The 16,192-nt window shown below is 34.4% G+C and overlaps 1 protein-coding gene across 1 annotated transcript in view; it reads left to right on the top strand.

Annotated features, from left to right (window-relative positions):
- Positions 1-12,222, top strand: part of LOC143245932 (uncharacterized) — an 83,688-nt gene extending 71,466 nt beyond the window's left edge. Inside the window, exons 13-15 of the mRNA XM_076492185.1 lie at positions 4,040-4,131; positions 5,581-5,743; positions 5,993-12,222. Coding sequence (XP_076348300.1) covers positions 4,040-4,131; positions 5,581-5,743; positions 5,993-6,058 — 321 coding nt within the window. The 3' untranslated portion in view covers positions 6,059-12,222. The remainder of the gene's footprint in view (positions 1-4,039; positions 4,132-5,580; positions 5,744-5,992) is intronic.
- Positions 12,223-16,192: the final 3,970 nt, after the last annotated feature.

Genomic DNA, 16,192 nt, shown 5'->3' with positions numbered 1-16,192 from the left:
TTCACCTGTCGGATATCTGTACGTTACGTTTCAGCTGTCGGATATCTGTACGTTACGTTTCAGCTGTCGGATATCTGTACGTTACGTTTCGCCTGTCGGATATCTGTACGTTACGTTTCGCCTGTCGGATATCTGTACGTTACGTTTCGCCTGTCGGATATCTGTACGTTACGTTTCGCCTGTCGGATATCTGTATATGTTTCGCGTTTCGCCTGTCGGATATCTGTACGTTACGTTTCGCCTGTCGGATATCTGTACGTTACGTTTCGCCTGTCGAATATCTGTACGTTACGTTTCGCCTGTCGAATATCTCTACGTTACGTTTCGCCTGTCGAATATCTCTACGTTACGTTTCGCCTGTCGAATATCTATACGTTACGTTTCGCCTGTCGAATATCTATACGTTACGTTTCGCCTGTCGAATATCTATATCGCATATGTTACGTTTCACTGTTGAATATCTATATACGCACAAGTTACGTTTCTATATACGCCTGTCGAATATCTATACGTTACGTTTCGCCTGTCGAATATCTATACGTTACGTTTCGCCTGTCGAATATCTATACGTTACGTTTCGCCTGTCGAATATCTATACGTTACGTTTCGCCTGTCGAATATCTATACGTTACGTTTCGCCTGTCGAATATCTATACGTTACGTTTCGCCTGTCGAATATCTATACGCGTACGCTTTCACTGTCGGATATCTATATGCTACGCTTTCGCTGTCGAATATCTATACGTTACGTTTCGCCTGTCGAATATCTATACGTTACGTTTCGCCTGTGGGATGTCTATTACGTTACGTTTCAGCTGTCGGATGTCTATTACGTTACGTTTCAGCTGTCGGATATCTGTACGTTACGTTTCAGCTGTCGGATATCTGTACGTTACGTTTCAGCTGTCGGATATCTGTACGTTACGTTTCAGCTGTCGGATATCTGTACGTTACGTTTCAGCTGTCGGATGTCTGTAAGTGTCGTGTTTCAGCTGTTGGAAGTCTGTAAGTGTCGTGTTTCAGCTGTTGGGTGTCTATATGTTATGTTTCAGTTTTTGGATGTATATATGTGTCATGTTTCAGCTGTTGGATGTCTATATCTATCATGTTTCAGCTGTTGGGTGTCTATATGTTATGTTTCGGCTGTTGGATGTCTATATCTATCGTGTTTCAGCTGTTGGGTGTCTATATGTTATGTTTCAGTTTTTGGATGTATATATGTGTCATGTTTCAGCTGTTGGAAGTCTGTAAGTGTCGTGTTTCAGCTGTTGGGTGTCTATATGTTATGTTTCAGTTTTTGGATGTATATATGTGTCATGTTTCAGCTGTTGGATGTCTATATCTATCGTGTTTCAGCTGTTGGGTGTCTATATGTTATGTTTCAGTTTTTGGATGTATATATGTGTCATGTTTCAGCTGTTGGATGTCTATATCTATCGTGTTTCAGCTGTTGGGTGTCTATATGTTATGTTTCAGTTTTTGGATGTATATATGTGTCATGTTTCAGCTGTTGGATGTCTATATCTATCATGTTTCAGCTGTTGGGTGTCTATATGTTATGTTTCGGCTGTTGGATGTCTATATCTATCGTGTTTCAGCTGTTGGGTGTCTATATGTTATGTTTCAGTTTTTGGATGTATATATGTGTCATGTTTCAGCTGTTGGATGTCTATATCTATCGTGTTTCAGCTGTTGGGTGTCTATATGTTATGTTTCAGTTTTTGGATGTATATATGTGTCATGTTTCAGCTGTTGGAAGTCTGTAAGTGTCGTGTTTCAGCTGTTGGGTGTCTATATGTTATGTTTCAGTTTTTGGATGTATATATATGTTATGTTTCAGCTGTTGGATGTCTATATCTATCGTGTTTCAGCTGTTGGGTGTCTATATGTTATGTTTCAGTTTTTGGATGTATATATGTGTCATGTTTCAGCTGTTGGATGTCTATATCTATCGTGTTTCAGCTGTTGGGTGTCTATATGTTATGTTTCAGTTTTTGGATGTATATATGTGTCATGTTTCAGCTGTTGGGTGTCTATATGTTATGTTTCAGTTTTTGGATGTATATATGTGTCATGTTTCAGCTGTTGGGTGTCTATATGTTATGTTTCAGTTTTTGGATGTATATATGTGTCATGTTTCAGCTGTTGGATGTCTATATCTATCGTGTTTCAGCTGTTGGGTGTCTATATATATCGTGTTTCAGCTGTTGGGTGTCTATATGTTGAAAGCTAGGCTATTAAACTGATTAAAACTTGCATTCTAATCTTTATAAATAAACAGTTTATTCAGCTAGCTCTAATGATAGTCATGTGGATATTTGGTTTTGCTGTAAGTGCAGAGCTTGCTCTGATTAGAGGTTAACATTAATTAGTTTTTTTAAAATATTTTTGCATAAAATTGTTAGTAAAATATATTTACCTCACCTTTTGTTGCTGTCTGTTTGTTCATTGTTAGTAACTTAGTCAATGAGTTTTCAGCTTCATGCTATAAGCTCACTGGCTGTTGTGAAGAGCATAATGTGCCTGCATGATTTTTCTTTGGTAAAAGTTGGTACTGTGCATATTTATATTATGTATCGCCAAGCAGAATGATTGTACGATATTAAAACTGTATTGTAATTCAGCTCTATATTTTGTATAGGGGTATGCACAACAAAGTCAAAATCTTAGTAAAATGTACCACATACATTTATAGTTCAGTTTGTGAGAAAGCTGGGACATCTGAATTATCTGGAAATATGCTGTAGTTTATGTATATAAACTTTTTACTTGTACTGCAAAAGATGTTTTAAGTGTCTAGCTTTACAGATTTTCAAATTCCTTGTTTTCTTTACCATTCAGTAGGGTAAATTGTAATAGTGATCTAATTAAATAAAGCTTGTGTGTTCTACTGATATGTAATTTTGCTGCAACACTGAGGGTAAAACAACAAATTATTTTAGTCTGGAAATTCACATAATCTTTTCAATAGACTGAGCATACGTGACTGCCACCTACTTGTGGTCAGAGTAGTCTCCCTTTTTAGCATAGTGCTGTGTTGTGGATACCTTTGGCTGACATAGATGTCAGCTTGTGAGGCAAATGAATTTCTTTTATGTAAGCATCCTTTACATAAGAAAAGTAAAAAACAGTAGAAATAAACCTAGTGCCAACTCCTTTTATTTTGTATTATGTTTATAACTCTTGGTTATTTAAAGTGTCACTACAATTTAAGACCATTATGAATTGAAGTATTAACCCTTTTGTAATGGGCTTGGTAAATATACATGAGTTTGTATACCCGTTTGCACATGTTAAGTATTTGCACTATAACTCCGGATACAGTATATGTAACTTCACAAAATTTAGTAGATTTTTGGTAAAGATTAGTTTTTTGTACACAAAAAATCACATTTTTAATGAAATTTTTTTACTAAATATTTGTTTGCAAAAATATCAAGACTGTCTCATTACTAGTTTTGAGTGCAAGGTGATTTCACATTACGATTATGATTCACTCTGTTATTTTCTGTACCCTAACTATGTGTGGTCTGTCACTCAATCATCCTTGTAACCATCGTTCGTAACTGGTGTTTATGTTATTTCAACAGTTCAACTGGCATTTGTTTCTTTCTTTTTTTTGTGTGTCCAAATTAAGTGTTGTTGTTTTTTTCAGTAGTAACAAGAGTAAATAAAAACATGAAACCTTTGGATGTTGAATATTTAGACTGGAAACATAATAATAGTTTAAGAGTTTTTTATCTTTCCAGAGATTATAAACCTTTTCTTAAGTTCTTGTAATAATTTTTGAGTAACCCAAGAAATTAAATTGTCAAATACTTTAAAAAATCTATTGTTTAAAAAGAAATAATAGAGAGTACAGGTATACCACAGGGAATGGAAGCTAAGTACAGGTGTTTTCTTCTTTTGGAAAATAAGAGGATAAATTCAGTTATTGTTCATTTAATCTACCGTTGAGGTGGTCCATCAGTATGTGTCGTCACGGAATGTGTGTTCTTGTTAATATTTAACTGAAGTTGTGTGTGTTTGTACTGTATAGCAGCGACAGTTGTTAGAACAGCAGGAATGGAGGAGGTATCAGAAAGAACAAGTGGAGAAGGAAAGGTTACGTCTCGAGAGAGAAAAACAAAGGTGAAGCAACCTTCTGTCCCACATTCACTTTACTGTATTATAGTTTGATATGTGAAATTATTTCATAAGTATATTTTAACAACTTGTAACAGATATTCAGTAAAGAAAGGTTTTCAAAAAAATACACATTAATTCAGTAATATGAACATTTTGTCATTTGTGTTTATTTCTTTATTAATTAATTTTACATTATTAGTATTACATAGACTTACTAACACTTTAGTGGTTTGAGTTGTTAAAACATTTAGAATTCACCCACGAACTGTGTGTGTCTATATATAAAAATTAAAAAAAGCTAACAGAAGCAAATTGTCGCATTTTGTGTAATAAGTTTTCAGTTATTTTTAGATTTCCTAAGGTCAGTATATACAAATTTATGTGTATGGTATTAGAATTGCACTTTAATTATTCTCGACAAAGTGGTATCATTTTAGCCACTTATGCGTGTGCATTCTTTTGAATTAATAACTCAGAAATGAAACTATAAATTTGAAACGGACAATTCAGATATGAACCATCAAATACCATAATATTCTTGGGCCTTAATTAGACTTCCTTGGTAATTTTGTAAGTAAATAAAGAAGAGAACAGTCTGGGTGACGTAATTATATGCCCAACTGTTACACAACATGGACGTTTGACTTAAAAGGCTTATTTCACGCAGGTGTTATTTACAAAACACGGTCACTGTCCTGATGATGTACTAGTTATTAACAAAGTAGGATCACGTGCTAGTTGTTGACAGAATACTCTCACAGATGTAAAGATTTAATATGCTAATTATTAACAAAATATCACAGCCCTAAGGAACTGCCAAGGTAATCATTTAAACAAGCAGAGGAACCAGTTAAATTAATTCATTTTTAATTTATTTTTTATTTTATTTTTTTCTTTCCTCACCTGGGGCCTGGCATGGCATAGCGCGTTAAGGCGTGCGCTTCGTAATCTGAGGGTCGCGGGTTCGCGCCCGAGTCATGCCAAACATGTTCGCCCTCCCAGCCGTGGGGGCATTATAATGTGACGGTCAATCCCACTATTCGTTGGTAAAAAGGTAGCCCAAGAGTTGGCGGTGGGTGGTGATGCATAGCTGCCTTCCCTCTAGTCTTACACTGCTTAATTAGGGACGGCTAGCGCAGATAGCCCTCGAGTAGCTTTGTGCGAAATTCCAAACACAACAACAACAACTTTCCTCACCATATCTTGAGAAATGAAACAAAAAAATCAAAGTTAAATAATAATATAAAACCATGGTAGAGTTAATATTCTTTGAAATGGTTCTTAGATATTAAAGAAATGTATAAATAAATGAACAGTAGAGCATTTGTATAATATGGCTTCTATTTTTGGTGGAAAAGTAAGTATCTTTTATAACTGAGTTTCTTATTTTGTATTTAAATATAAACAAACCTATTTTAAAGCATAGCTTCATTTATTAATTTGTTGATGTAGGGAGAAAGATGAAGAAGAGGCTTTGGAGAGAGTAAGGAAAGCCCATCAAGCCCAGTGGCAGCAGGGAGATAAGGTTCTCAACAACCAGCAGGGTTCTGCAGCTGACGACCGGGAACGACAAAGACAACGAGAGAGAGAGCAGGCAAGGAGAAGACGGGAAGCTGTGAGTGAAAGTGTCGATTGACGACTTCAGATTTGTTAGCCTTTGGTCACTGACTATAATTTTTTAAAATAAGTAATTAGAGATAGCATTTACTTGAAGTTAATCTTTAAGAGAAATGGACTGAATGTTTTTTTAATTCATTTTAAAACTGAGATTCCTCTATCAAGTAGACAAGTTTCTGGTCTTGATATTGTCATGTAACATTCAGTTTGGTTCGAGTCGGTTATTATTTCTAAATTTCATTTACAGATGGCGGGTCAAATAGATATGAACCGTCAAAGTGACATCATGGCGACTTTTGAAGAGATGCTGTAACGAACTTGACAGATGAGTGTAGTAGCAGTGTGTACCACACGTGGTTTACCAAAACAACAGTGACTTACCCAGGCATCACTTTGTCAGTTGTGTTGATAAAAGTTTTGTTGAAAAAGTGACGACACCGTGCTTATGGAGGCTATGGTGTTGCAGGTGCGGTAATGGTAATGTTGGACACCATTAACACCAGTGATATGTTTGTCTACTAGATGACCTATACCGAAACTTGTAATAAGAGAAATATACCCTTGAGTATTGAATGTAAGACTTGTGTGAAAAAGCTATAAGCTCATATTACATTGTCATATTATATTAGTGTATGCTTGGTCATTAACTTCACATTTGAAACTGAATTTTGCTTTCCTGGGTGATCACCCAACACATCGTCATAGTATTGAAAGGTAAACTGTGTTTACCATTTTTCCTTGTGTTTTTTTTTTTTCACAGTGAATATTTTGTTTTTCCCAGGCAGAGGAACATCTTGAGATCGTTGTATTATAACTTTACAAAACATTTATCAGCTCATGAAAATGCCTCTGGTGTGATTAAATTAGTAGGTGTGGAAGTATTGGGTTTTTTTAGATGTCTTCCCAAAAATTATTTGAAGAAATAAAAACATAATGTGTCGTTTAGTTGGTTTGAGCACATTTGTTTGTTGTGTAACTTTTATCTAGTGCTCTTCTCATCTCTCTACAGACACATTAAACACATCAAGAATATATATATGTATTTCATTCATTGTGTCCTTACAGTTGAATGTTTGTTCCCCAAACATAACAGAACTTTAGGTTAATTTGTTAATAAGTGAAGCCACACTTTTATGTGTTGCTTATTCTATGTGTGCTGCTGTTTTAAGTTTGACCAAAAAAAAAAAACAACAAGCACATTTCCACTTAGCTAAACTTGTGAATATGTGTATACAAGTGTGTATGTGAAACAAGGAAACTGTAGTTTAGTATCAACCTCTGTTGAGTTTGTAAATATTCGTTATCATTTTAGAAACCAGATCAGTAGGAGTTTTCACATTTGTACATTCTCATTTTCAAGGAGTTCTCAGCTTCTGTCAGCAGTAGGGGTATTAGTATAATAGTTCTTTACATTTCTTATTTGTTTTTTAATATTTTATTATACAACTGTGGGGTTTGGTGATGGTGCGTTACCTGTGTATGCTGTGAAGTGTGATTGTCACCAGAAAGGTTAAATGATAGACTGTTAGGAACAGGTTGTGTATGCGAGGATTGTCGATAGGTTTACACTACTGAAAGATGCAAAGGTTTCCTGGAGAAGAGATGAATATTAGAAAACAATCCATTTTTGAGAGGTTTGGCACTGGTTCTCCTGTAGAGGGAAGTTCCATACCAGGTCGTGTTTGAGGGGTGTATTCAAGTTGAATGACTTTCTGATTAAAGAGATAGTAATGATTCTCTTTTTAAGTGTGAGCTGCTGAGCTTTTGGATGTTTGTACTTGGTAACCGCTACAGTTTTACTATAAAACCTATAGGTTTTTGTGTTTATTTTTCACATGATCTGTGTGAAGATTTTTTTTTATTAAATTCTGCTGAAACTGAAACAAGTTTGGTTGTGTTCTTTGTGAGGAGTTTTCTGAAATGATTTATGACAAAAGGAAATTCTACTATTAGTGGTATACTCAATGGCCCTGTGTTTTTAATTCAAGCGACACAAATTTTTGTAAGTAAATTAATGCTATACCCTTGTAACTGAATTGGAAGGATGTTGATGCAGGCAATCTTTCGTACGGTCCAGTAGTTTGGTGTGTTAAGGTAGTATTTTAGTATCGTCTGTATAAATGAAAGTTTCAGGATGTATAGTTTGTTTACTAAAATAGCTACTTTGAGAACACAAGACATTCAGAACAGTATGTCTTGAACTTATAAGAAAAAATATGGTTAGGTACAATTGGTATTTCTCTGTTTTTAAGCAAATATCTTTAAACAAAATTAAAAATGTGAAAATCATTTTACTATTTACTTGTTTCTAATCTGACTTGACTGTAAATCTCCACCAATTTTCACAAAGTATTTTGTTATCTATTGTACTGAAAATAACATTCTTTGTTGTCTCACATCATGAAGTAAGTATAGAAATATATATATTTTGCCATCAAAGCTGACTTTGAAATGCTAGTTCATAAACTAGACCATGTATAACTACAAGAAAGCCCACATCCTTCTACAGGTTGATTGTTATAATCAAAACAATTTGTCCTCTTGTTTCAGGTAATTTGTTCTTAAGTCATACTGAAATTTCCAAAACAATGTGGATGTCTGTTTTTAGGCATTTACAAAATTTGATTATCTGTTAACTTGTAAGTTTGTATGGTTCTTGTAGTAAAATGTGACACTTGGCAAGAGAAATAATAACAAAACCAGATTTTCTTCTCAACCCTGGAAATGGCTGTTAGGTTCTGAAAACTGACTGGGTGTGCCCTTGTGGTGAGTATGTAAAACTGTGAATTTGAGGGTTCATGCTTTGTATTCTGCTGCAACAAATCTGTACTTCATGGGGGACTGTGGGTGCATCATAACAGTGATCAAACCCCACTTATTCAGGTGATCAAACCCTACTTGTGTAGTACAAGAGTGGGTGCTGTTGATTAGTTACCTTCCTCTTGCTGATAGCTCTTTATCTCTGTGCAGAAATTCAAAATAACATTCAGAAACCTATTTTTGTCTTTATAGCAACAACACAGGCACATGGATATGGTGTTTGAATTATAATGTTGTTCTTAGCTACTAACTTCGTTATGTAAGGTTTAGATAGCAAAAACTGTATTTTGTATTCATTTTTTTTCTTTTTTCAGTGCTTCAAAAATTAATTATAGATTAAAAAAAATTAAACCATTGCAATGTTATTAAATAACTTCCAAGTAAAAATTGTTACAAAAGAAACATGAACACTTACAACACTGTATATCTTATTTGGGACACTCAGTGTTGAAGTTTCTACATGTTTGTAATATGACTGTGTGTGTGGGATCAGTGATGTATGCATGTGGGATCAGTGATGTGTGCACGTGGAAATCATTTTACGTACAATCAGAATGTTGCTAGTTTTATTTTTGTAACTGGTTGAATCAGTTTCATTTTGTCTAATCAAGCTTTCAAATAGCTTGAGAAAATAACATTATGCTCAATATTTTTGAAGTAAAATGACATTAGAAACATTCTTACCAGTATTACACTTAAAGATGTGTATCTTTGTATTACACTTAGAGATGTGTGTCCTTTGTTTTTACTTTTTAAGAAGTGATCAAAAATGCATTTTCTGTAACGAAACCTTCACACATAAAAGTTCAAACTGAGTAAATACGTAGTATGATTTCTTGTTTTCTTTTTTAAATTAAAATGAATGTTTGTTACTTTGTTTTGAAATGGCAGAAGCAGTGAAATTTATCATTTGACTTTTGTTGTTAAAATAATTGTAACATTTATCTCAAACATTCTCTTGAAAAATTATTATGTTTGTACAGAAAATGCATTTTATTTTTCTAATTTTCTTATCTGTGTCTAGTAATCCCCATTAGGTTTAATTTTCATGACTGATAAAATCACTTATGTGGTTTAGCTTATAATGATTAGTGTATCTACTACATTCAACCATTAGTTTAATATTACGGATTAGAAGTAAGTGATTTAGTGTGTGTTAGAGTATTAATTAAAGACTGAAGGAAAAACTTGAATACATTTTACTGTATCTGACGTTATCATTTAAATGTTTGTAACAACAAATTTATACAGAGTGAGAAAACCGTTTTGTTGTTTACAGAGTAGATGAGTGGATACCTTTTTCAAGTAAACTTTCCTTTCTCGTGGGGCCAATTGAAATCACTTTGGTATTAAAATAATTTATTCAACTGGTATTCGTTAGGAAGTAGTTCAATAAACAAAAATGTCTTATTCGCAAGGTGGCAAACTGAAAATATTTAGTTGGGTACAGTCGAAGCAATGATTCTAAACAAGTAAGTACGTGGTTCAAAAATTGGAAAATTATGTTGTTAAAAAACTCTCGCCGAGAGAATTTTTATCACAACAAAGTGAAACAAATTAAACTAGCAAACAAACTTTTGGTGATGTGTGGAATTAACATTAGATATATCTTATCATCTATTCAAATCCATAACTTTTGTATTGTGCTCTTAAATGCCTTAAAGAAGATTGGACAAAATGTTGGTTAGTATTCGTTGTCATTGAATATGAAGATAATTTCTGAAAACAGTAAATTTCCAGTCCATTTCATTTTCCAAAAGAGTGGAGTTCCTGTGATTAGTTAATGGAAGATGGATGAATGCAGTTTCAGATTAAAAACAGTGTATATTCTCAGTTGTCTACATTTATCTGGTAGCAAGTTCCATCCAACACGGAGCTATGATTCCACAGTATAGTTTGCAAAACGTTGTGTGAAGACTTACACGTGTATAGAAAGGAATATATTTTTGTGGGTTATGAATTTTTTTGACAGCTTGATTCAGCGGATGGACCAGTTTCGTAGTTAGTTCATTCTCGAGCAATAGTTTCTTTTTTTGTAAAAGGAAAATTAAAAGAATGTAGATGACAAAATTTTGACTTCCAGCCAAGTGCTTGTTTAGACTATTATTTTAATGATATAGTAAAAGTTAGATTTTGTTTTTCTCTTTGCTGCTTCAAGTTTTTGTCAAATTTGCACACACTTGTTTTGTAATGAATCTCAATTTTTCTGAGGTTAATGGTAACAGTTAAATTCTTACCGGATATAAAGTTGTAGTGAAAAAGGTGGACATTGCATTTTGATCATGGATTGTAACAAGATCCACAGCTGTGACCGAGTGTTGAGCAGTTTTTTCATGCTTGAGAGGTTACAAGAAATTATTTATTTGGAGTATAATTAGGCTGTCGTATAAGAGTGTGTCTGGTGTTTGTATAATATTTTGAATCATTTTCAGTAGGTAGAAAAGTAAGTTTCCTGTGAGTATAGGGTTCATCCAAAACTTCTTATATTAAGATTGAATATGGATAAGAATGTTGTGAATAGATGATTTATTACTGATGATAACTATTTGTTCCTCATGTTTGTTATCTATCAAATTTGGTTTACTGATACAGTTTTGGCTTTTAACATGTTTTTTTATATGTTGCATATTTCTTGTTTTGTGTTATAAAATCATTTAATACATTTTACTATATATGTTAAAGGAATTGTGCATAATGTGCTGTTAATAGCTGTAATTGAGTGAAAAACATCCAATTAGCTGTTTTATCTTCTGTTTGACTCTAGTATTTCATACAACATCTGACTTATGGCTCTAGTAAGTTGAATTTAACCTTTGACTAAAGTGTCTAAATAACTTAAGCTGTAACTTTAAAAGTACTTAAATTTGTATAAATTTTCTTCAAACTTTCCGTTAAAAACAAACACACAATTATATTTATGGTAAAAATGTGTTGTTTTTCTTAACTACCCTAACTGTATTTCCCGCATAATTAAGACTATTCTTCAGTCCTATCATGTGAATTCAGTTTTGATTGCGAATCGAGAATAATCATACATCCTGTGTCTTCAAGAGGTCGTGCAGAGACCAGGGAATTCATTTTGTCATAAATCTGTGTACTGTGTACAACTTTAGTAAAAGTCTTCGTTGATAGAAAGTTTTGGTCTTTTAATACTTGAAATGATGGGTTTGAAACTCGTTAAGAATGTTTTCTAAGCTTTTGAAAAAAACGTGATTTAAGATATGTACTTTTTTTTTTTTACAAAGACAGTTTGTGAAGCAGGTTTTTAAATATACTTTATATTGTAGTTGTATCAGTTTTAATGTTCAGTGCTTTTTTTTTTAAATCTTGAAACTTGAAATAATTTCTTAAATATTTGCTATTGAAACGTGTTTTGTTCTTCTTGCAAAGTGAATGTGCTTTCATACCACCATTTAATTTGTCGATAATTTATTCTTACAAAAGTGTTACAGCTCATGAGGTTTCACTTTAATCCAATTCCATAAATGGTTGGAAAGGCTTTTAGGAAAGACTTGTAAATAATTTGTGTAGTTAATATGTTTAGATTGTGGTGAGACGTTTGTCGCCACTGGTAAGAAAATATATTCATCACGTGGAAGTGTTTGTACTCTGAATGTGTGTGAATGATTTTAAATATTAAAAGGTTTTAGTACTCAATATATTGCTTTTGTGTTTGTTTACTCCACTCAGTTATAGAAAACTTACCAGAAGGGTCGCGGGTTCGAATCCCGTCACACTAAACATGTTCGCCCTTTCAGCCATGTGACGGTCAATCCCACTATTCGTTGGTAAGAGAGTAGCCCAAGAGTTGGCGGTGGGTGGTGATGACTAGCTGCCTTCCCTCTAGTTTTACACTGCTAAATTAGGGACGGCTAGCGCAGATAGCCCTCGTGTAGCTTTGCGCGAAATTCAAAACAAACAAAAACAAAAAATTCTCACCTTTTCTTAAAGCTTGTTCTCACGTTGAAAATTTAATTTTAATTGTACCTTAGTCAAAGAGTACAGTTTGTCCCGGTTTTATGATAAGACATACAAACTGTCAGTCGTATCCTTTCACGTATTTAATAAGCATACTTGATAATCTACTTGTTATTGTACTCTCTTGAAAAATGCGTATACGTGTGGTGAAAAACCCAGGTCTGCGCAGGTTTATTGAAAGTACTGTAGCTGGATCTTTAGACGTTGGTGAATGTTTACCTATCACCAAAAATAAAAGTTGAAATTTCGAAAACAGTGCCAATGTAAATATATATATCGTGTAACGGGCTGTTAAATTCAAGTAAATTGGATAAAAGTTAAAATTAGTTACATCTGTAACATCCATTTTGAAATTTGGGGTTAGAGTTTGATAATCTTAGTCACCCGAATTTATTTTTTTCCCTAAAGCTTTTAGTTTATTGCAGGTGGTGTTGCATGTTATAATATCATCCCTCGGTGGGGCAAGTGGTGGGTTTATGGATTAACAATGCTAGAATCCGTGGTTCGAATCCCCGCAGTTGATACACAAATAGTCTAAATACTCTATAAATAAATAGACTGACAAACAAACAAGCCCGTTAGTCTCACAAAAACAGATTGACGTGATTTCTAAACTTCCAATCAGAAATACAAACGGAATAATTTATTCCGTGGATTTTTTTTTATATGGGAAGTTCCCCATTCACTTGTATAAAACATCTAACCAAGTTAAATATAAATTATTCTTAATCCAAAGCTCGGCCTAGTATAAGACAGAATTCAGCCAAATCAGAAGTGATATATTTAATTACTAAATGAAACCTCTCCATGGGCGCGTTATAAAATTACGGTCAATCACACTATTCATTGGTAAAAGAGTTGACGGTTGGTGGTGATAACTAGCTGCCTTCCCTCTAGTCTTACACTGCTAAATTAGAAACGGCTAGCGCAAATAACCATCATGTAGTTTTGTGCGAAATTCAGAACAAACCGAATCGCAAGTGAGCTGTGAAATAAACATTCAACTTAACGTTATGACCACTATTTATCGCTCTATTAATTATTTCTGTAATGTATACTGTATATAATTACTAAAAGTGTGACGTTTTGCGATACAATCGTCCGATACGATTTATATATCTTCATGAAATTTGGGAGGCTTTCAATAAACACTAAGTCTTTTGTACAAGAAACGTCAGAATTTCTAATGACGTATTTTTACTAAAACTTAATGATTCAATAAAGGGAGCTGAGTATTGGACACTATGCTGTGTTAATTTGTTTTGTGAAAATCATTACATGTAATTAACAATAACAAAGTATATGTTTTATTTTACCTCTCTTGCTAAGGGCCAATAATTTGATCAGACCTGAGAATCAGAAAAAGCACTTTATAGTGTGAAGGACTTAAAGAGAATGTTAGTGATGTAAATAATAAATTACAGAGAAGTCTGACAAACCTTTGATAAAACTGATGTATACACTCCAAAATCAGACATTTCTTCCTATTCGTGCGTATATTTAGGCCAATCAAATTACGCGTACTATAAGACTAGTTTTGATACTGTAACGTACCACTTTATGTATTATTCTAATGATAATAAAGCCCTGTACTTTATAAATGTGAAACTTTATTTGTTTAATAAGTAAAAAATTAATTTATGGGTGGTTAACGAAATTATGATCTTTAAATAATAACATAATGGATTGTAATTACTTATTTGTTAATATGGAATCGTTTGCTTGATAAAATCCATTGCTAGATTAAAAATAAAGTATATAAACAACAGCCACCATATGATTGCAGCTCGTGTAGGAATAGTAGAAATTATGAAAACTCACTTTCGCACGCGCTAATTGGAAAACATGTATCCGAGTCAGCCGATTTTCAATGAATCATCTTTTGAGTTGGTTCCACGACTGGGACAAGGCCGGTATTTCACGTTCCTACAGTCTTCGCAAGAAACTTTAACTCCGGAAGCGTTGACGGCCACCTGCAGTAGGGTTATCGTCACAGCGCATGTTTCGTTTTGTTGACCCACTTTTAATGACGACCAGTAGAAACACATTAGATCCTAGTGACTAGCATTTTACTTTTATCAGCAAATCCTCATGGTCGTTAATCTATGTGTCTTTGATTCCACAGTTTCATTTATAAATTGGATTTTACGAACACACAAATGTATGTCTCTGCTCTGGAATTTCAATCTCAATTCACTAATTTGTAGCGCGAAAAAAGGGACAACGTGTGAAACTGCATTTCAAGAAGTACTGGGTGACGTGCGTGGGGGTGAGGCTAGGAGGTTCAGGCTCCTGCGTTTTTGCTCTCCTTTATCTCAGCCATAAAACAAACTTGTAGCTTTCCTCGGATCTGCAGGCCCGGCATGGCCAAGTGGTTAAGGTGCTCGACTCGCAATCTGAGGGTCGCAAGTTCGATACCCCGTCACACCAAACGTGCTTGCCCTTTCAGTCGTTGGAGCGTTATTATGTAACGATAAATCTCACTATTTGACGGTAAAAGAGTAGCGGTGGGTGGTGATGACTAGCTGCCTTCCCTCTAGTCTTACACTGCTAAATTAGGGATGGCTAGCGCAGATAGCCTTCGTGTCGCTTTGTGCAAAATTAAAAACAAATCCTCAGATTCAGGCCCCAACGGCGTGCTTCATTATGATATTTTAAGTAAAGAAATCGATTTTTGTCTACTATATACCGCCATGAACTGCAAGATGTATAGCGTAAGTAAAGGTGAAGAAACGATAAGAAATGTTAGCTAGTTTGTTTGTTTGTGAATTCGCACAAAGCTACTCGAGGGCTATCAGCGCTTGCCGTCCCTGAATTTAGCAGTGCAAGACTAGAGAGAAGGCAGCTAGTCATCACAAACCCACCGCCAACTTTGGGCTACTCTTACCAACGAATAGGGGATTGACCGTCACATTATAACGCCCCCACGGCAGGGAGGGCGAGTGATGTTTGGCGCGACCTGAAGTTCGAACCCGCGACCCTCAGATTACGAGTCGAACGCCTTAACACGCTTAACCATGTCAGGCCGGATATTAGCTGAACTCCTTACCAATGCGCGAAACACGAAATATTAATCTTCCTCATGTTGGATCTGAAATGTTCAGACGTAAAACATTAACAAAATTTCTAACTTTAGTTATCACTATAGCTCACTGTAAACAGTTTCAGTACTGTATGTATCAAGTGAAAATATGCAAGACGTTTGGAAACATTCAGCAAATTACAGAACATATTCAAACGTGTAGAAACTTATTGTTACAAAAAAAAATAAAACATTTATCTGATGCCAAAACAGTGGGAGTTAAAAGAAAGAAGAATATAAAGACTCAAGCAGAAACAACTAGATATATAACCAATCACAAGACAGCTGTAATGTTTTGCAAAATACTTAAATAAACTGGACAAAGTGAGGAAAACTCTTTTCAAGTCAACAGCCTAAGTTTTAAGTTTTACTTTTGATTTGTTTATTAGATATAAATTTCGCGCAGAAACTGTACTCGAGGACTATCTGCGATAGCCATCCCTGATTTTGAAGTGATAAAACTCGAGAGAAAGTAGGTGGGTGAAAACAAACCATTTTAACTTTTAGGTTACTCTTTGCCAACGAATTGTAGGATTGACGGAACTCTATAATGGTTCCAAGAGTTAA

The sequence above is a fragment of the Tachypleus tridentatus genome, chromosome 3 (genome assembly GCF_004210375.1).
Source record: "Tachypleus tridentatus isolate NWPU-2018 chromosome 3, ASM421037v1, whole genome shotgun sequence".
Classification (NCBI taxonomy): Eukaryota; Metazoa; Arthropoda; class Merostomata; order Xiphosura; family Limulidae; genus Tachypleus; species Tachypleus tridentatus.
This window is presented reverse-complemented; position numbering and strand designations above follow the sequence as displayed.